We start from the raw sequence: 22,481 nt of genomic DNA, 5'->3' as shown, positions 1-22,481 counted from the left end.
GGTGCAAAGGTAAACTAATGCACTCATGTTTTCATCTTTCACACTAGAGATCCCAAAAGGACTTGATATATTTGACATGAGGAAGATAAATGCACCTTCTGGAAGGAAGGGAGGGAGGGAGAGATAATTTTTTAAGGAGCATTATCTCCTTCAATCTTCATTCAGGACCGAAGATAAATATCTCTAATGAATAAAAGTCCTTCTTGGAGGATATATGATCTATATCAGGCGTCCTCAAACTATGGCCCGCGGGCCACATGCGGGTGTTTTTGCCGGTTTTTTTTTTTTTTTTTTTACTTCAAAATAAGATATGTGCAGTGTGCATAGGAATTTGTTCATAGTTTTTTTTTAACTATAGTCCGGCCCTCCAACGGTCTGAGGGACAGTGAACTGGCCCCTGTTTAAAAAGTTTGAGGACCCCTGATCTATATGATATCTTTTTTTAACAATTAAGGAATAAGATATGATTTAGAGTTGAAAACTCAAGCACAACTAGGAAGGTTCTCCTGCTCTTTATTAATTCCTCACATACAGTGCAAATTAATACCCAATTCTAGTCAAGGCTGGTACCAATGAAAATGCCTACTGAAAGACTGGCGCAATTGGTTAACAGACAAGCAAACATTAAAATACCTTCAATTTAAACAGGAATTTTTCCCTCATTCAAATAATTTCCCACAGTGACCCCCAGGACTAACTTCATATATTTCTTCTATTGAATTGTATAAATTAGAGCAGTTACTATGTCCTACACAACTCTGCATCATCCATTGTACTGAGCATGGTGGCACCCACAAGCGGGGTACCTTGGGCAAGTTACCTTCTCTAAGTTTCCATTTCTGCATCAGTCAAATGGAATGTCAACATCTACCTCATATAGATGGACTGAAGATTAAACAAAATAAACAGAGGAAGCACTCAGAACACTGTCTAGCACAATGCAAGAGCTCAATAATTATTTGCTATTTTATATATCGCTCAATGTCGACTAAGTAAATAAAAAGTGATAAATTCAGCCCTATTTACAATATTACAAATTATTAGAAGAAAAAATATATGAATAGCAGCATTATTCATAATAGCCCCAAAGAGAAAACAACCCAAATGTTCATCAAGTGAATGAGTAAACAAAATGCTATATATCCACACAATGAAATATTTTGGGGCAATAAAAAGAAATGAAGCAGTGTTATATGATAAAACGTGGATAAACCTCGAGTACCTTATAAGTGAAAGATGCCAGACACAAAAGGCCATACATCATATGATTCCTGTATTGATATGAAATCCTGTATTCAGAATAAACAAATCCATATAGTCAGAAATTAAATTAGTGGTTGTCAGGCCGGGGGAAGGGGGCAATGGGGAGTGACAGCTGATATGTGTATGGGGTTTCTTTTTTGGGCTGCTAGAATTACTCTGGAATTAGTGACAATGGTTGCACAATGTAGTGAATATACTGAAAACCACTGAACTGTGTACTTTAACTATGGGAATTTTATAATGTATCGATCATATACCAATTTTTAAATGTATGAGAATGTTTTCCTTTTGTCCATGAAGAATTAACTCCTAGCCTTAGCCGGTTTGGCTCAGTGGATAGAGCATCGGCCTGCTGACCCGGGTTCAATTCAGGTCAAGGGCACATGCCCGGGTTGCGGGCTTGAGCCCCATTAGGAGGCGTGCAGGACGTAGCCAATCAATGATTCTCTCTCCTCATTGAAGTTTCCATCTCTCTCTCTCCCTCTTCCTTCCTCTCTGAAATAACTAAAAATATATTTTTTTAAAAAAAGAATTAACTCCTACAGGACTTGCCCTCCTGCTATCAACAATTAGAAAACTACATAAAATATATAAAACAAATGTTTTCAGACATTGGACTGTGCTAGACTATAATCCCTTAGAATGGAGAAACAAGCAAACTGAGCCCCATCCTGGTTTTCTGAATAGAGATAATTTCCCAGACAGTAGTACAGAGTGGGGAACCCAAAAAGAGCCAGTAAGTCCTGTGAGTTGAGGTGACAAAAACTGGAACTTAGTAATGCCAAGGCAAATGAAATTCGCAGGGCTAAGCACTGAGGGGAGGAAACTATACAAAAACAAAGGCTCCAGAGGTCTAATTTTGTTATTAGACTGGCACTCTGGATTGGAGGGGATTTCCCCACTTAAATGGGTATTAAAAGAAAAAAAGAAAAGAAAGAAACTCTCTAAAACAGAGAAAGCAAAAAAATTTGAGATTAACCGATTGCATATTGATTGAAAGAATTTGGAGATGCTGCCATTTAGGCAAAATAAAAAAATATTTAGTCTTTTTTTTAAATAAAACTTTTAACATGAAAAACACACACACACACACACACACACACACACACACACACACAACAAGGGCTCTAGAAATCTGCCTGAGGTCTCTGAAACTGTGGCTGAAAAACAATCTGCACATGCATAAGATGAAATCCACAAGAACAGATAAAAAATTACTATTAGGGAAATGTAAGCCAAATAATACCCAAAGCTCAAAGAGCAGGGAAACACTCAAATTCCCACCAGCCAGACTGGAGAGACTACACTTAAATACAAAGAGCACTGAATAAATTCCAGGAGGGACACACCTTAATAGTGAGGCTAAATTAGCCCTAAAGAATACTCTAGCCCTGGCAGGTGTGGTTCAGTTGATTGGGCACCGGAGGTTGGATTCCAATTCCAGTCAGAGTACATGCCCAAGGTAAACCACTTGATGTTTCACTCTCCCGCTTGATGTTTCGCTCTCACACAGATGTTCCCCCCGCCCCGCCATCCTTCCTCTCTCTCTCTAAAAATCAATTTCAAAAAAATTTTAACAAAATTACTCTAGACCTGTCCTTAACAGACTTAAAAACAAGCTTTGGAATTATGCTAATCCACAAGTAACTATTTTCCAGAATAAAGTTCAAGACTCTTTAAAGAGAAAAAAACAAAATTTGCTCTCAAAAAAGTAAATTCACAATATTCAGCATCCAATAAAAAATTACCAGACTTGCAAGCAGCAGAAAAATGTGACCCATAAGCAGTTAAAAAAAAATAAAAATCAGTCAATAGCAATAGATCTAGAATGCTACCATGCTATGGAATTAACGAGGACTTTAAAATAGCTATCCTACATAATAATAGAGTAATATGCAAATTGACCGTACCTTCGCTACACCCACAAGCCACGCCCACCAGGAAACCATCGCAGGGACGCTGGGGTGAGGCCGAGCCCAAGGCCGGAAAAGCCTCCGCCGGATGCTTTCCTGGCCTTGGGCACCAGCGGGGAGCATGCACGGATCGCAGGCAACCACCGGGGGTCGGCTCCTACAATCCTTAGCAGGGACGCTGGGTGCAGCCGAGCCCAAGGCCGCCGCCCGGGGCCAAGCCCCGACCCTGAAAGAAGGCAGAAGGCGGTGGCCACAGCCAAGGCCTGGGTCCCCGGTGTTGGCAGAAAACTGGTGCAGGCAGGCAGGTGAATGAAGGTCTATTACACAAATCTTCGTGCAAACAGGCTGCTAGTTATAAATAAGCTAAACTATTTCAAGGACAACATGAATATAATGAGTCGAGAAAAGGATAATATGGAAAAAAAAAAAAAGAAACAAATGGGTCCTGGCCTGTTTTTCTCAGTGGTTAGAGCATTGGCCCACAGACTGAAGGGTTGTAGGTTCGATTCCTAGTCAAGGGCACATACCTCAGTTGCGAGCTTGATCCCCAGCCACAGTCAGGGCCCATGCGGGAGGCAATCAATCAATCGATGTGACTCTCTCACCTAGATGTTTCTCTTCTCTCTCTCCTCTCTCTCTCTCTCTCTCTCTCTCTTTCTCTCTCTCTCTCTCTCTCTCTCTCTCTCTCTCTCTCTCTCTCTCTCTCTCTCCTTCTCTCCCTCCCACTCTGTCTGAAAATCAATGGACAAATGAACTTTAAAAGATAAAAATAAGAGCAAAAATGAAAATTCCATTGGATGGAATTAATAACAGATTACAAACTTTACAAAAAAATCAGTGCTACATATAAACTATCCAAACTGAAGCAGGGAGAGAAAATGAAGTCTGGAAAACAAATAAACAGAGCTTCAGTAACCTGTGCAGCAATATCAACTGGTCTAATATATGTGTAATTAGAGTACCAGAAGGAGAAGAAAAAAGATAATTGAGGAAATAATGCCTGAAAATTACCCAAACTTAGCGCAACATCAGCATGATGGCAAACTAAGAAGAACTAGACCCTCATGCCCCCAGAGAAACACCAAATAAACAGTAACATTCGGACCAAAGTAGCTCTGGGAGAACTATAGAAACCAATTAAGAAGCTACAACAACCAAGCAAATACCTAACCAAGAGAAAGATTCACTCAAAATGGTAGGAAATTCCATGTTTTCTCTCCACACTGAGTAGCGTGATGAAATCTTGTGCCTGCTAGCTCTGTCCAGCCGGGGATGTGAATCACTCTTTTGCCCAGTTTAATCCATGCTGTATATGCTACCCACCCATTAGTCACTTAGTAGTCATCTTGATTATCAGGATCACCTATCACAGTATTACAGTATTTATATTCAAGTAACTCTTATGTTGCTTTAATGGCTCCAAAGTCCAAGAGTAGTGCTGCTGACAATGTAGATATGCCAAAGAGAAGCCCTAAACTTTATCCTAGTATGTATGTATGTATGTATGTATGTATGTATGTATAGGAAAAAACAGAGTATATATATGGTTCCATACTCTGTGATTTCAGGGATCCATGGGGGTGTTAGAACATATTCCCTGCAGATAAAACCAAGAGATACTACAGCATGCCTACCAAAGAGGCCAAAATCAAATAAGAGAGATACTACCAAATGTCGGCAAGAATGTGGAGCAACCTAAACTCTCATACATCATTTGTAGTAGAAGAGGCACGGCCTCGTTGGGAAAAGGTCTAACCATTTCCTATAAAAGTAAGCATATACCTGCACAATTATACTCCTAAGTATTTGCCCAAAAGGAATAAAAATGTATATTTAATACGAAGATTTCTGCACAAATTATTATATGTAGTAGCTTTATTTAACAGCCAAAACTAGAAACCACCCACACATCCATCAACAGTTAAATGGATAAAAAATTTTGGTTCAAGACATATAGATCAATGGAATAGAATAGAGAACCCAGAAATCGACCCAAACCACTATGCTCAATTAATATTTGACAAAGGAGGCATGAACATACAATGGAGTCAAGACAGTATCTTCAATAAATGGTGTTGGGAAAATTGGACAGATACACGCAAAAAAATGAAACTAGACCACCAACTTACACCATACACAAAAATAAACTCAAAATGGATCAAGGACTTAAACATACAACGGGAAACCATAAAAATACTAGAGGAATTCATAGGCAGAAAAATCTCTGACATATGCCAAAGCAATTTCTTCACTGATACTGCTCCTAGGGCAATGGAAACTGAAGAGAAAATAAACAAATGGGACTACATCAAAATAAAAAGCTTTTGCACAGCAAAGGAAACCATCAATAAAACAACAAGAAAGCCCACTGCATGGGAGAACATATTTGCCAATGATATCAACGATAAAGGTTTAATCTCCAACATTTACAGGGAACTCATGCAGCTTAACAAAAAGAAGATAAACAACCCAATCAAAAAACGGGCGACTGATCTAAATAGACACTTTTCGAAAGAAGACAGAAGGAAGGCCAAGAGACATATGAAAACCTGCTCAAAGTCACTAATCATCAGAGAGATGCAAATCAAAACAACAATGCGGTATCATCTCACACCTGTCAGAATGGCTATTATCAACAAGTCAACAAATGACAAGTGCTGGCGAAGATGCAAAGAAAAAGGAACCCTCGTGCACTGTTGGTGGGAATGTAGACTGGTGCAGCCACTGTGGAGAACAGTATGGAGTTTCCTCAAAAAACTAAAAATGGAACTCCCATTTGACCCAGTGATCCCACTACTAGGAATATATCCCAAGAAATCAGAAACACCAATCAGAAAGGATATATGCACCTCTATGTTCATAACAGCACAATTCACCATAGGTAAGATTTGGAAACAGCCTAAGTGCCCATCAGCAGATGAGTGGATTAAAAAACTGTGGTACATCTACACAATGGAATACTATGCTGCGGTAAAAAAGGAGTTCTTACCATTTGCAACAACATGGAGATGGAGATGGAGAGCATTATGCTAAGTGAAATAAGCCAGGCAGAGAAAGATAAATATCACATGATCTCACTCATTTGTGGAATATAATGAACAACATAAACTGATGAACAAAAATAGATCCAGAGATAGAGAAACATCAATCAGAACGTCAAACCTCAGGGAAGGTAGGGGACAGTGTGGGTAAGGGGGAGAGACCAACCAAAGGACTTACATGCATGCATATAAGCCTAATCAATGGACACAGACAACAGGGGGTGAGGGCATGAATGGGAGCTGGGGGATAATGGGAGAATAAGGATACATATGTAATACCTTACTCAATAAAGAAATTTTAAAAAATTGTTTTGGTTCATTCAAGCAAAGGAATACTACTCAGCAATAAAAAGAAATTAACTAATATAACACACACCAACATGAATCACTCTCAAAACTTAAGAAATGAACACTCTCGGAGAAAAATCAACCAAAACACAAAGGAAGAAGAGTTAAACATATGAAAAAGTTTTAATACCAATAATCATACAAATGAACAGTAAAGCAATGAGCTATTTTTTGTCCACTGAATTACAAAAAGTACATAAAAGAATGATAACACCCAGTATTGGCAAGGGTAGGAAAAGAAACCTATAGAAAGATATAGTTTGAAGTATAAAATGCTATAGCATTTCCTGAAGGTAATCTGGATATACATAGCAAAAGTCTCCAACATACACATACTCTTTTTCAACTCCCAGGACTATCCTATATAATAAAAAGCTAATCATCATATATAATAAAAAGATAATATGCAAATTGACTGACACACCCTCACACAAGATGGCCGCCCCCATGTGGGCACAAGATGGCTGCCACAAGATGGCTGGCAGGGGAGGGCAGTTAGGGGTGACCAGGCCGGCAGGGCAGGGCAGTTAGGGGCGACCAGGCCAGCAGGGGAGGGCAGTTTGGGGCAACCAGGCCAGCAGAGGAGGGCAGTTGGGGGCTATTGGGCCGGCAGGGGAGCAGTTAGGCATCAATCAGGCTGGCAGGGGAGTGGTTAGGGGGTAATCAGGCTGGCAGGCAGGCGAGCAGTTGGGAGCCAGCAGTCCCGGATTGTGAGAGGGTGAAGGCTGGGCTGAGGGACACCCCCTGCCCCCCAGTGCACGAATTTCATGTACCGGGCCTATAGTATGCAAATAAACCGAATGGCAGAACGACCAGTCGCTATGACACACACTGACCACCAGGGGGGCAGACACTCAACACAGAAGCTGCCCCCTGGTGGTCAGTGCACTCCCACAGGGCGAGCGCTGCTCAGCCAGAAGCTGGACTAACGGCTGGCGAGCACAGTGGCGGATATCCCCCGATGGGTCCGGGACTGCGAGAGGGTGCAGGCCGAGCTGAGGGAACCTCCCACCCTCCAGGCACAAATATCATGCACCAGGCCTCTAGTAAATAAGAAACTAAGACTAATGCAGCCCAGCTGGCATGGTTCAGTAGTTGAGTGTCGACCTATGAACTAGGAGATCACAGTTCGATTCCTGGTCAGGGCACATGCCCAGGTTGTGGGCTTGATCCCGTGTGGGGCGTGCAGGAGGCAGCTGATCAATGATTCTCTCTCATCATTGATGTTTCTATCTCTCTCTCTCCCTCTCCCTTCCTCTCTGAAATCAATAAACATATTTTTTAGGAAGACTAATGCACAAGAATACTCATATCATCATTATTCATAATACAAAATAGAATAAATAAAGGTTAAATTTTATATGTCCATATAACAAAATAGTAAGCAGCCATTAAAAATCAAGTCATCTGAACAGTTAATGAAATCAAATAATGTTATTTTAGCCATCACTACTACAATTTCCTTCCTAGTCTCCAAAGCAAAGGTAAAATATTTAGGTTTTTGTTCAGTGACAAAACAATGATCATGGTATAATGTTAAATTTCAAAGAAAACAGTATATAAAACCATATACTAGACACATATTACTTTTTAAACGTATGTGTACACACACACACACACACACACACACACACACACACACACACAAATATACCAAAACATTATCTCTCAATGGTGAGGTCATGGGTGACTTTTTTGTTTTGTTTTGTTTTGTTTTGTTTTGTTTTGTTTGTTAGTCCTCACTCGAGGATATTTTTCCATTGACTTTTAGGGAGAATGGAAGAGAGAGGGAAAGACAGAGAGAAACATCGATGTGAGAGAAACACATCAATTGGTGCCTCCTGCACGAGTCCCAACCAGGGTCCAGGCCAGGTAGGAGCCTGCAACCAAGATACATGCCCTTGATCAGAATCGAACCTGAGACCTTTTGGTCCATAGGTCAACACTCTTATCCACTGAGCCAAACCAGCTAGGGCCTTTTTATTAATCCTTTTTGTATTTTCTAAATTTTCTATAATAAATATACATTACTTTCATAATTTCTTTAAAAAATCAATAATATGTCTTTAAATTACCTAAAAATATATACAAAAGGAGTTTTAAAACTTATTTTCTGCCCTGGCCAGGTGGCTCAGTTGGTTGGAGTGTCATCCTGTACACCAAAAGGTTGTGGGTTTGATTCCCAGTCATAGTGGGTAAGGGAAACAACCAATCCATGTTTCTCTCTCACATAGATGTTTCTCTCTCTCTCTCTCTCTCTCTCTCTCCCCCTCTTCCCCTCCCCTTTCTCTCCCTTCATCTCTCTCTAAAAATCAATAAAAACATGTCAACAGGTAAGGATTTAAAAAAAACTTACTTTGTAATCTAAATTATCTGCTATTATCCTGGTCACAAGCATTTCACTGTTATCCTATCTAATAAAAGAGTAATATGCGAATTGACCATACCTCCACTACACCCACAAGCCACGCCCACCAGCCAATCAGGAGCGAGTATGCAAATTAACCCAACCAAGATGGCAGTGTCCACGGAGCAAGCAGGAGGCTTGGGTGTCCCCGGCAATGGAGGAAGCCAAGCTTCCCACACACCCTGGCCAGCCCTGGACTCCACTCAAGGCTACAAAGTTTCAATTATAGAAGATAAATAAATCCCAAAGAAAACGGCGGCAGCCACTGAGCTGCAGAGAGCAGGAGACTAGGGTTGCCCCTGGCAATGGAGGAAGCCAAGCTTCCTGGCCGGCCCAGGCCTCCGCTTGAGGCTACAAAGTTTCAATTATAGAAGATAAATAAATCCCAACAAAAATGGCTGCAGCCATGGAGTGAGCAGGAGGTTTGGGTTTCCCTGGCAATGGAGGAAGCCAAGCTTTCCACCCACCCTGGCCTCCGCTCAAGGCTATAAAGTTTCAATTATAGAAGATAAATAAATCCCAGATACCAGGGCCTCCGCTTGGGTCGCCGGGGGGGGGGGGGGGGGGGGGGGGGCATGGCTGGCCTGCAAACCACCACAGGCCCCTCACCCAGGCCACCCCACACCTCAAAGGAACCCCCACCCTGATCCGGGACAGCCTTCAGGGCAAACCAGCCGGCCCCCAAATGTGCACCAGGCCTCTATCCTATCTAATAAAAGAGTAATATCTAAATTGACCATCACTCCAACACACAAGAGGGCTGCCCCCATGTGGACACAAGATGGCCGTCACAAGATGGCCAGCAGGGGAGGGCAGTTGGGAGGGACCAGGTCTGCAAGGGAGGGCAGTTGTGGGTGATCAGGTCAGCAGGGGAGGGCAGTTGGGGGCGATCAAGCCTGCAGGGGAGCAGTTAGGCATCAATCAGGCTGGCAGGGGAGTGGTTAGGGGGTGATCAGGCTGGCAGGCAGAAGTGGTTAGGGGCAATCAGGAAGGCAGGCAGGTGAGCAGTTGGGAGCCAGCAGTCCTGGATTGTGAGAGGGATGTCCGACTGCCCGTTTAGGCCCGATCCCGGTAGGATCAGGCCTAAATGGGCAGTCGGACATCCCTCGAGGGGTCCCTGATTGGAGAGGGTGCAGGCTGGGCTGAGGGACACACACCACCCCGTGCACGAATTTCGTGCACCGGGCCTCTAGTCCTATATAATAAAAGCTTAATATGCAAATTGTCCCCTTGGTTCAACCAGGAGTTCAACCAGGAGCCCAGGAGTTCGACCACTTGCTATGAGTGCACTGACCACCAGGGGGCAGCACGGAACATTGCAGGCGTCAGCAACACAGTGCTGGCAGTGGGCAGCAGTGGAGGTGCTGCTGGCTCTGATGGGTCCCTACGAGAGCAGGATGGTGGAATAGGTGAGCAGGCAACACCAGGCCAAGGCAGGTGCAAGCAGGGGCCTGATCTCCCTGCACCAGTGGTGGTGGCGGGGGGCAGGGCTGCCTCCCAGCTCCCAGGTGCTGAGGGAGCCAGGCGGGAGGGGGGGGCCCAGCCCCGACCATCCTGCAAACGACGACCAGCAGCGGCAGCAGGGGGCCCCGGCCTCGATTGATTGCCCCACAGGCGGGATGGTGGAGCAGGTGAGAGGGTGGTGCCAGGCCACAGCAGGGTGCCAGGTGGGGCTGCAAGGCTGGGGGCATGAGCTGGGGGCCCGATCTCCGCAGGCCACACCAAGGGACCCACCAGTGCATGAATTTGTGCACCAGGCCTCTAGTGTAAGTATAAAAATTCTACATGCAAAATTGTTTTTTGTTACTAACCCCAAATAATCCATGACTGTCAGAGGTAGAAGATCTACAGATAATGACATCTCATTAACATTGCCATCCACAAGGTGCAGGTTAGTATGTATATTAAGATGATCCTTTTGTGTCTTAAAATTTTTTAATAATATTTCAATAATATATAGACACTTATATCCTGATATGTCTACAGTTTTGTTTTGTTTTCAGCTTAGAATTAAAAGGAACCATCAGAAATGATTACCTTTTTGGTAGAAAAAATTTGTATCTACTGTTTCAATTATGAACCTGTACTCTTCATTTTTCTTTTTGTACTCTTCATTTTTCTTTTAAATTTTTTGATTTGTTTAGTTTGCTACTTACCATGGAGCACTTCTCTAGTACTTCCTCCTGGAACTTCAGGAATCGTTCCTGAACCTCAACTTCATTGAGGAAAAAGGAAAGAAAGTGAGTGAAGGGCTGTTTTCTTCTAAAAGTGAGCAAAAGAACATCAATCCGAGTTCGGGCTGAAATTACACCACTTCGATGCTGGCCAGTGATTACTGCAAACAAACAAAATATACAATTAACCTACTCAAGGACCATCAAATGCTTGTAAGATAGGCGACCTCCTGATACTGTCATATGTTAGGAGCTGCTGAATGTGTACATAATTCTAAACAGCGAACAGAATCAAGAGTAAGAAAGTTAAAATGAATTCAATCTAAGCAGATGAGGTCTTAAAACAAAAAATCCTTAAAGACCAGCTGATGAACTAGAAAATGAGCTACAAAGCAAAAGCTACAAAGCAAACCCTCATACTTTGTTGGTGGAAATGTAAAATGATGCAGCTGCTATAAAAAAGTTTTGCAGTTCCTTAAAAAGTTAAAAATGGCCTGGCAGTGTAGGCTCAGCAGTTGAGCTTCGACCTATGAACCAGGTGGCCACACTTCAATTCCCAATCAGGGCTCATGCCTGGGTTGTGGGGCTTGATCCCCACCCAGTAGGGGGCATGCAGGAGGCAGCCAATGAATGATTTTCTCTCATCCTTGATATTTCTATCTCTCTTCCTCCCTGAAATCAATAAAAATATGTATATTTTTTAAAGTTAAAAAGGAATTACCATATGACTCAGCAATTCCCACACCTAGATAGAAAGAAACCCAGCCTAGCCAGTTTGGCTCAGTGGATAGAGCATCGGCCTATGGACCAGAGGGTCCCAGATTCGATTCCAGTCAAGGGTACATGCCTGGGATGCAGGTTCGATCAACAGGAGTGGGCATGCAAGAGGCAGCCAATCAATGATTCTCTCTCATCATTGATGTTTCTATCTCTCTCTCCTTCTCCTTACCTCTCTGAAATCAATACAAATATATTTTTAAAAATAAAAATTATTTATATATTACCATATGGATAGCAAAAATGGGGAACATATTCAACTGTCAATGGCAATTAGATCTGGAGTTCCTATTACAAAAGATTTCCCTTTATACCAGTATATAATTTCTGCAAGCTTCCATGTTTAAAGCATACAGTAATTATAAAATTAGGGGGGAAAAGTAGATAAATAAGCTTAAATGCAATTATAAAATATTTCAATATTTGTAACTTGAACTTTAAAGCTTAAGGAAAGACGCAAGTTGTTTTTTTTTATTTGTAAATCTTTTTTTGTTTGTTTGTTTGTTTGTTTTGTTAAACCTCACCAAGGGTATTTTTTCCATTGATTTTTAGAGAGAGAGGAAGGGAAGGAGGGCCGAGGAGAGAGAAAGAAACTTCGATGTGAGAGAAACACATGGATTGGCTGCCTCCCGCACAAGCCCTGACCAGGACCAGGAATTGAACCTGCAACCCAGGTACAAGCCCTTGACTGGGGATCACACCCTCATCTCTTCAGTTGCCCTAACCACTAAGCCAAACCAGCCATGGCTTCACTTGTAATTCTAATGAACTGAATATTTTATTTTTAAAAAGTCCTTTATAAATGTTGTTAAAGTTCTTAGGCTGGAGTTTACTGAAGTTACAAGATGCTGGGGAAACTCTAGTACTGTGCTGTCCAATACAGGAGTCCACATGCAGCTAGTGAAACTAGAGGTTAAATGAATTAGAATTAAATAGAATTACAAACTCAGTTCCTCAGTCACACTAGCCACATTTCAAGTACTCGTGGTCACATGTGGCCAGTGGCTCCTGTGCTGGACAGTGCAGACATAGAGCATACCATCATCACAGAAAGTTCTTTTGAACAGCACTGCTCTACAGTCAACTGTTTCTTATCTGTCACAGTGATTATTCTTATGTAGCACAAAATAAGAAGAGTACTTGAATTTTTTTCTCCTAAAACAATACAACCTGTGGGTGTTTATGGAAAATAATTATTGAAGGTTGCTGAACTTAGCTGATTTTTTAGAAGTCCTATAGTTTTAGGATGAATTTTTAAAAAATTTGTCTCCAACACTGCCCCTCACTCAAAGCTGTTGCCCTTGGTTCACACTGATGTTTGGTACAGACATTTTCTGACTTGTTTTATATTACCAAACGATTTTTCCTCACTTGAGGTTGCTGAACTTAGCTGATTTTTTAGAAGTCCTATAGTTTTAGGATGAATTTTTAAAAAATTTGTCTCCAACACTGCCCCTCACTCAAAGCTGTTGCCCTTGGTTCACACTGATGTTTGGTACAGACATTTTCTGACTTGTTTTATATTACCAAACGATTTTTCCTCACTTGAGCAGTTATTTGAATCAGGCTGGCATTTTAATCACTACTCAGAGTCTACAAAGCAAGGTAAAAACAAGCAAACACTTATGGAAAGGGCTGGACTTCATTTCAAATTTGCAGGTCTCATTGGTTTTCTCTAATTCTAACTTGAAACAATTCACACACTCCACTTCAAGCTACTAAAGCATAAAATAAATCAAATCACAATGAAATCCGGAAGCTTTATCCCATCAGTGCCTGGTAAAGTACAAAATGAAGGCCCAGGTATTCAATCAAGATAAGGTTGTATAATTACATCTTTCTCCATTTGTTAGATTGATACTGATATATCACAAAAAGGCCAATAGCTACAGAACCTCATAAAGAATACAGTCACTAAACACCTCAGTTGGGTTACATTATTCCGTACACACACAAAAATGACTGCAAATATAACATATACACTGGGTCTCACCAATTTCTCCTTCTTGTCCAGGTTTAGGAATACTAATAGAAGTTTTGGTCTCCACCTCTAGTTTCTTCTTAGTGTCCCCTCTCTTTCCAACTATATGCCTATAATATAAAGAAAAAAATAATTACTGGAAGGAGATTGGGCAAAAATGTGCCAAAATAAAGAATTCCATCATGTTTAAGTCGCCAGAGATACTCCGTTACAGAAAAGTGCTTCAGTAAAAGCTCAATAAATGTAGAGGAACTTACAAGTTATATAGTTTTGTTTTGTTTTTGTGGGGGTTTTTTTGTTTTGTTTTGTTTTAATTTTAGAGAGAGATAAGGGGAGAGGAAGAGAGAGATAGAAACATCGGTGAGAGAGAAACATTGATTGGCTGCCTCCTGCACACCCCCTACTAGTGATCAAGCCCATAACCCAGGCCTGTGCCCTGACAGGAATCGAACTGGTGACATCTTAGTTCATGAGTTGATGCTCAACCACTGACCACACTGGCCTGGCACAAGTCATGTAGCTTTACAGAACATACAGCATTACACTCATTGACAAAAGGATGTCCTACAGCCAAAGTCAATGTAAAGGAATAATAACAATGCCTAACATCTGTTTGCTTCTCAAAATTACATTAAAATCTGAGTCTGCACTTGACTGAAAGGAAAGCTGACATAGTCTCAAAGGCAATTCCAGCAACCAATGGGACTACAGTTTGAGGGGGGAGAGCCTTGTCCTTTTGGAGTATACGTTACTAGTAACTACATTACGAATTCATCCTAAGGGAATTGTCCTTAATTAATTAAATAAGGGTAAAGAGCTTAGCAAAGAGCAGCATCCACCATTCAGGATAGATTCAAATGCACAGAGTATCAACAGGTAAACCTCAGGAGGCTGAATTCACATAGACATGTTTTATTTGGGAGATTTTACTAAAAATTTGGAAATTTCACCTAAATTTAGATTTCCAGGTTCTATAGATAAGTTAGAAGATATGACAACAACAGACTGAAGCCTATTCTCATCTCTAAAAATGGAACATGAGCTCATCATGAATCCCATCACTACCTACTACCTTTCACCTACTCCACCTGATTATCTATTGATTCATTTACACTACTTGCCTAGCACTCCTAGTATAAATAATTCTGATATTCCAAAGTTATCTTCTGGAACCCATAATAATTAGATTTGTTACAGTGAATGAGACTACTAGATCCCAGGAGAGAAGTTTTCGTATCTATAAAGCATTAAGAGACCATCACTGGACTATACTGAATAAAGTTAAGAGAAAAAACTCCCCCATCATCAACAGTATTTTGGCTTCTATGATTTCAATACAGTACCCAGTAGCATGGGTGACTATGTCTAAAACTGTTCATTTGCTTTAAATTTTTTCCATATTATTTTATATTAGTTTCAGGTGTGCAGCATAGTGGCTAGACAATCATATACTTTACAAAGTGATCCCCAGATCTTTCAAGAACCCACCTGGCACCACACATAGTAATACAATATTATTGACTATATTTCCTATGCTGTACTTTACATCCCCATGACTATTCTGTAACTACCAATTTCCACTTCTTAATACCTTCATCTTTTCACCCAGTCCCCCAACTCCCTTCCCCTCTGGCAACCATCAGTTTGTTCTCTGTATCTATAAATCTGTTTATTTTTTTCCTTTATTTTGTTCTTTAGATCAGTGGTCGCCAACTGGTGGTCCGCGGACCACTGGTGGTCCGTGAGGTCCAAAAGGTTGGCAACCGCTGGTTTAAGGAAACCTTTGGAGCAGCAGTCGCCAATCAGTGGTCCATGGACCACTGGTGGTTCGTGAGATCCTAAAGGTTGGCGACCGCTGCTTTAGATCCCACATATAAATGAAATCATATGGTATTTGTCTTTCTCTGACTTAGTTCACTCAGCATAATACCCTTTTAGGTCCAACCATGCTGTTGAAAATGTTAAGATTTAAGTCTTTTTTATAGCTGAGTAATATTCCATTGTATATATGTTCCACAGCTTTTTTATCCACTCATATTGATGGGCACTTGGGTTGCTTCCATATCTTGGCTATCTATCTATAATAATAAAAGCATAATATGCTAATTAGATCAGACATCCTTCCATATGTCCTTCCTTCCAGCCGTCGCAGTGGCGGGCGGAGGCCAAGGCAGTGGCAGCTGCGGCGGCGGCAGGGGCGGGCCTCTACTCTCTATATATAATCTATATATACAAAATGCTAATATGCTAAGTGTCCAACCATCCAACTGGTCGCTATGACACGCACTGACCACCAGGGGGCAGATGCTCAATGCAGGAGCTGCTGTGACGTGCACTGGACATTTACAGAGAAATGGCAGTGTGGACCTGGCGCCACAAAGCAACACTCGGCTTCCCCCAAGTGGGACACAAGCCCCACCACCACCCTGGAGTGACAGCCCACCAAATCGTAGCCGACGCTGCTGAGACCCCATGGCACAAAATGCAGCCCACGGCCCAGCCCGGAGGAAACAGTGGCTGTGGGCATCGGGTAATGATGTCACGTAGCAACGCCCAGCTTCCTCTCCCTAGTGACTAGCCTCCTTGGAGTTTCTTCAGCCCAGGAACACAACTTGCTTTATAGCCAGGTGCAAACATTTTACACTTGAACCAATGTCTGTGAAGCATTTTCTCGTGCCTCATCTCATTTGATCCTCACAGAAGTCCTGGAGTATGTAGATAGGAGACTTGGTGAAATCCTATTTTCCTTTCATTAGCCAGAAAACAGAGATTTAGAAAGCTCAGAAACTTGACCCAACTGAAATGAAGAAATGGTATACCTTGAAAATTATTTCAGGTTTTCTCACTACGCAGAATATAGGCAAACTCTGCTGCAGTAAATATTTTACCCTTTGTTCTCCCTGTGTGATCTACAATAATAATCTGCTTCCTGTTGATATTTACTGCTGTGTTGCTGACAATTAGCTGAAAGAGAAGTTGGGGTGCTTCACTGAGCTGAAAAAAGTTTAGCTAAATCAGAAAGCAGGTCTAATTAAGCAAGTTTATCCTATATATATAAAAGGCTAAGTTGACTCGCCCATGCGCGATACATATAGAGCTCTCGCTGGCGCCAATCGAATGTGTGTGTTTCAATCTGTCATTGTCGATCGTGAATTTGGTTGACACTTCTATTATAGAGAAAGGGCGAATAGCAATATTAAAATATTTCTTCTAATTAATTTCCTTTCAATGTGCATGAATTCGTGCACTGGGCCAGTAGTTGTAAATAAAACTGCAATGAACATAGGGGTGCATATTAACATTTTGGGTTTCTTTAGATATACTAGTATACCCAGAAGTGGAAATGCTTGGTCACAGGGCAGTTTCATTTTTAATTTTTTGAGAAACCTACATACTGTTTTCCATAGTTACTGCACCATTTTGCATTCCCACTAACAGTGTACAAGGGTTCCCTTTTCTCCACATAATCACCAAACTTGCTGTTTATTGATATATTGATGATAGCCATTCTGACAGGTGTGAGTGTACATTTGTTTTTAGATGGGTTAACCAAACCCAATTATTTCCATTAAGATCTATGGTAACAAGCCAGTTCTAAAATTACGAGATGTTTAGAAGAGGATTAGAACTCCCCAATTTACATAGGGTTTTTCTCTGTGTTGGGCTAGAGCAGTGATGGCGAACCTATGACACGTGTGTCAGCACTGACACGCGTAGCCATTTCTGATGACACGCGGCCGCTGAGGCGGCCGCATGCCAAGGATGAAACATTTGCGAAATAATGTTTTTTCCTCAAAGTGACACACTACCCGAGTTATGCTCAGTTTTTTGGCGAAGTTTGACACACCAAGCTCAAAAGGTTGCCCATCACTGGGCTAGAGATTCTATCACATCAACTCTGTCAGGAGTTTGTCTTTACAGGCCTTATCAGTAAGGGGTGCTTTCAACCAGGCCCCTATTTGATAACATGTTGTTAGTGAACAAGCCCATCATAAAAAGTGGCTGGCTCAAAGTGCTAATTGTCCACACACCTTAGAAAGGGAAATATTTGAAGGTTAAAGATGCTTGGACTCAAACAAACCTTGGGCAAGTCACTTAACCACTCTAAGCCTATTTCTTCACTTATAAAAATGGAGTGAATAACACCTAAGTATCCTAAGGTTGTTGCAAAGATTAAATGGGATCATATATAAAAAGGGCTTCCCAGTGACTGGCACATAGCTCAGGACAGTCCATGCTATCCTCATTAAGCCCATAATGGCAGACTCCCAATTAAAATACAGGCAGACTCAAAAGAGATTTACATGGAAACTCTTAAGACATTCACTACAATAATACACATACAGGGTGAAAGGATGACTGCTTTATTAAATGTAAAAGTGGAAATTCCTACCAGATTGAGCGGTTCTCAATCTTGGCTGCACAGTGAAATCACCTGGAGTTCTTTAAAAAAACTAATGATACCTGCATCCAGCTCCACAGATTCTGATTTAATTGGTCTGAGGTGCAGCCAGATATCAAGGTTTTAAAAGCTCCCCAGGTGATGCTAATGTGCACCTGAGGGTGAGAACCACAGTACTGATCTAATCCACCATTAGCTTTGATTACAAATTAGTTTGGCCAGGTAATTTGTTCCTTGATCCCAACAAGCCTACAGAAATGATTCATAAAAAGGAATCTTCCTAGTAAATATTGTCTATTAATTTGAATTTAACAGAATCAATATCTAATCCAACACACAAGTCATCTGGTACAGTACTTAAAATACATAGAATTCAAAGATGATGTTGGAATCAGAAATCTAAGGAATTTTTACACACCTTAGCAGTAGCAGATATGCACATTAAATAAAACACATTACATTGATTTTATCAGGAACTGAGCCACAACTTTTTCAAGTCATGTTTCTTAGAAGAAAATGTCAGTGCACTCTCCTTGCCGGGAGCATGCCCCCAAGCTTTTCCCATCCCCCACAAACATGCATCTCCTAAACCCTAAGGGACCCCATAAGACAGGAGCAATGGGCAGCACCTAAACCTGTCTCTAAGGCCCCCCTTTTCTCTGACTTCTCAGTGAGCCAAAGCAGCCCCACTAGGCTCATTTCTGTTTCTAGAGCCAAGGCAGACCTGCCTAGGCTCTCTCCTGTTGCTTCTTCTATCCTAAACCCTTCCTTGTTTCAGTGGCAGCTAATTGGGAGGGATATCTCAGCTGTAGAGGTCCCTCCTAAGGAGCAAGGGGTCCCAGCTCCACACCAGGCTCCCCAGCCCAGGGTTCCCGTGCTAGGAAGAGAAGTCCCCATACCTACTGGCTGTCAAATCAGTGGGGATTGGGGTGAGCAAGTCAGAGGGCTGCTGGAGTCCCAGGTGTTCCCCTTAAAGGGCCCACACATGGACTTAATTGCACTTACTCCTTCCGAGCTCAAGCACTGGGGCAGCAGCTCAAAAGGCACCAGAGTCGTGCTGTGAGGACTGAATTGTCTGTATCAAGCCAAGAGCTAGAGGAGCAGCTTTCTGCCAGACAGAAGGGCAGAGGCCATTGTTCCTTTTCTGAGATGTCCCGCCCCACAGAGCTGGCAAACAGACACCACCAACCTGGCTAACACTGTTTGCCCTGCCGTGGTAATTCCCTGAGACCCCACCCTACCCAACTTTCCAGCCCACCCAAACTGTTTCCAGTGGCTTTTCCATACGAATAGTCTGTCTTGGTTCATGCTTCAGATTTTCATAAAATCTATCAAACAAACAGCATCTGCCCTCAATATGCCCATACCTCTTTATATCATGTCTTTGTTTTTATATCATGTTATTGTTTATTCATTAACCAATTTATATATTATTTTCATATACATTTTACTAATTTTCTTTCATCTCTGACACTTGTATTATAGAAAAAGGAGGTCGAATAGCAATATTAAAATATTTTGTATTTTAATTTTATACTACTACTAGAGGCCCAGTGCACGAATTCGTGCACATGTGGGGTCCCTCAACCTGGCCTGTGGGGACTGGGCCGAAACTGGCTCTCCGACATCCCCCGAGGGGTCCCAGATTGTGAGAGGTCAGTTCTCGGGTAATGCACCCCGGAACTGGGCTCCCTCCTCTCTGGTTCCGGGTGTGTCACCCAAGAACCGCAGCTGCTAAGTCACCGCAGCTCATCAGCTCCTTCATTGAGTGTCTGCACCCTGGTGGTCATTGCACATCATAGCTACCAGTCGGACCGTCAAACAGTCAGACAGTCGCTTAGGCTTTTATATATATAGCTATTATATATACTATTTTGACATGTAATATTTTGCAGTGATGTAATTACTGCACAAATCTTTCTTCTAATTAATTTCCTTTCAATGTGCACGAATCCATGCACCGGGCCACTAGTATTCTAATAAATAGGTATGGTATCAGATAGGTATGAGATTTATTAGGATGATCACTTAGTAAGTTGTATAATGTCTAATCACTGGGGTGTACAACTAAAACTAATATATGTCAACTGTAATTAAAAAATAAAAATTATTGTAAAAAAGAAATTCTAGGACATTAAACCCTAAACTATTTTGTCATTAGTAATCAAGCATTGCAATTAAGTGTGGAAGAGAGAAGAGTCAGGTTGATGCTGAGTTTCCTGGAAAAGCCTCCTCACGAAGCTGCCAGGACCTCACTCACTTGTAGAGCAGGCTGGGGGCCTTCACGGTACACTGGAAACCTTGCTGGGTCTGCACCACCTCGTAGCCATCACAGGGTTCTTCTGCACACTCCACGAAACCTGCACAGAAACCATAAAATCTTGCACAGAGCTGCTGCTCTGTGGACAACAGTCTTCTCCCCAAGCTGACAACCACTCTCAAGGTTTAAAAAAAAAGCAACACACATGCACACACAACAGCCCAACACTTTACATTGCAGAGCACTGTTCTGACGGTCCTTGTGACCTGCTCTTAGAAGGAAAATAAAAAATAAAAAACACCTGACTATTTCAAATCTTCCAATTTTGGAACCTTGGAAAATTAGTAAGTACATACCACTGTTTCTCCCAACTGTTTTCTCCCAGAAAGCTAAAACCTAATAAAAAATGTTTTGCCCTAGCTGGTTTGGCTAAGTGGATACAGCGTTGGACGGCGGACTGGAAGGTCCAGGTTCAATTCCAGTCAAGAGCACATGCTCGGGTTGCGGGCTTGATCCCCAGTGGGGGATGTGCAGGAGGCAGCCGATCAATGATTCTCTCTCATCATTGATGTTTCTATCTCTCACTCCCTCTCCCTTCCTCTTTGAAATCAATAAAAATATTTAAAAAAAAAATTTTTTACTGCCCCACCAACGTGGCTCAGTGGCTGAGCATCGACCTACGAACCAGGAGGTCTGGGGTTTGATTCCAAGTCAGGGCATATGCCCAGGTTTCGGGCTCGATCCCTAGTGGGGGACCTGCAGGAGGCAGCCAAACAATGATTCTTTCTCATTAATGATGTTTCTAGCTCTCTCTCCCTCTCCCTTCCTCTCTGAAATAAAAATATATATTTATATTTTTTTAAGTTTTACTATTTTTTATGGAGATGTAATTCACATAACAAATTCATCCTCTTAAAAATGTACAACTCAGTTGTTTTTAGTTTTAAGACATAAAATTCTTCCAGTGAATAAAGTTGGAGGGATACTGTGAGAACTTACTCCATACAGCAGAGACAAAGTGAAATAAAGGAGCCCAAAGGCCCCAAGGCTGAAGGGAAATCACGGGGAGCATCAGGGAAGAGACTAACCTCCAAGATTTAGGGTCCAATGAAAAAGCTTATAAAGCAAAATGAAAAGAAGGCAGAGAACCTCAAAGACCCTGCCAATTTATGCATTTAACCCAAGTCCAAGTTAATTAGCCTGACCAACTGGCTGTTTAATTTATCTCCTAAAATTATCCCTACATCATAATAAAAGTTGTGTATTTGGAACAACAATAACAGCTAACATTATTGGGCACTGGATAAAATACTTTACATATACTCATTTATTTAAATATACATATTACTTCACAACTTTACAGATAAAGGAAGTTACTTTTGTTACAGAATATTAATGGCTAATCTTAATACTTAACTAAAATTGCCCCTTATTACATTTAAGCCTCTGTAGAAAGATGAAATGTAACTAGATTTTGAACTGCCACTGAGACTCCTCATTACACTCAAACACATCAGTCCCCTTACACACCAACACAAATAGAGCTATGAGAAGCCAATCATCCCAAATTTCAGTACAACAGAGCAGCACACTGAAACAAAACAAAGAACTGCTTCTACAATACAGAGAACATTTTACTTCTAATCTGACCAAAGAGCAACTAGGGTTACCTTGATAGAAGTCCTCATCCTCTTCTTCATGTTGGTAAGTCTGTTCTTGAATGGGATTCTTCCTATAAATCCGTCCACCAATTCTTATAAGCTGTGGGCGCAGAACTTCCATGATACTTTCCCAAACAATATTCCAGTAAAGTCCTGAAAAAAATAAATGATCACCTTACCTTTCGATCAGAAAGAAAAACCCGCCGAAACCGGTTTGGCTCAGTGGATAGAGCGTCGGTCTGCGGACTGAAGGG

The 22,481-nt window shown here is 41.6% G+C and overlaps 1 protein-coding gene across 5 annotated transcripts in view; it reads right to left on the bottom strand.

The window, feature by feature from the left end:
• ASCC1 (activating signal cointegrator 1 complex subunit 1) overlaps window positions 1-22,481 on the bottom strand; it is a 107,177-nt gene that overhangs the window by 82,800 nt on the left and 1,896 nt on the right. For all 5 annotated transcript variants that reach the window (XM_079793298.1, XM_079793301.1, XM_079793302.1 and 2 more), the window contains exons 2-5: window positions 22,237-22,380; window positions 20,567-20,666; window positions 13,917-14,014; window positions 11,129-11,307 (exon numbers count right to left, since the gene is read on the bottom strand). In XM_079793298.1, the coding sequence (XP_079649424.1) occupies window positions 11,129-11,307; window positions 13,917-14,014; window positions 20,567-20,666; window positions 22,237-22,348 (489 nt within the window). In that variant the 5' untranslated portion in view covers window positions 22,349-22,380. The remainder of the gene's footprint in view (window positions 1-11,128; window positions 11,308-13,916; window positions 14,015-20,566; window positions 20,667-22,236; window positions 22,381-22,481) is intronic.

This window comes from Cnephaeus nilssonii (assembly GCF_951640355.1).
Source record: "Cnephaeus nilssonii genome assembly, chromosome: 16".
Taxonomy (NCBI): Eukaryota; Metazoa; Chordata; class Mammalia; order Chiroptera; family Vespertilionidae; genus Cnephaeus; species Cnephaeus nilssonii.
The sequence above is the reverse complement of the archived record's forward strand: the minus strand, read 5'-3'. Positions and strand labels throughout refer to the sequence as shown.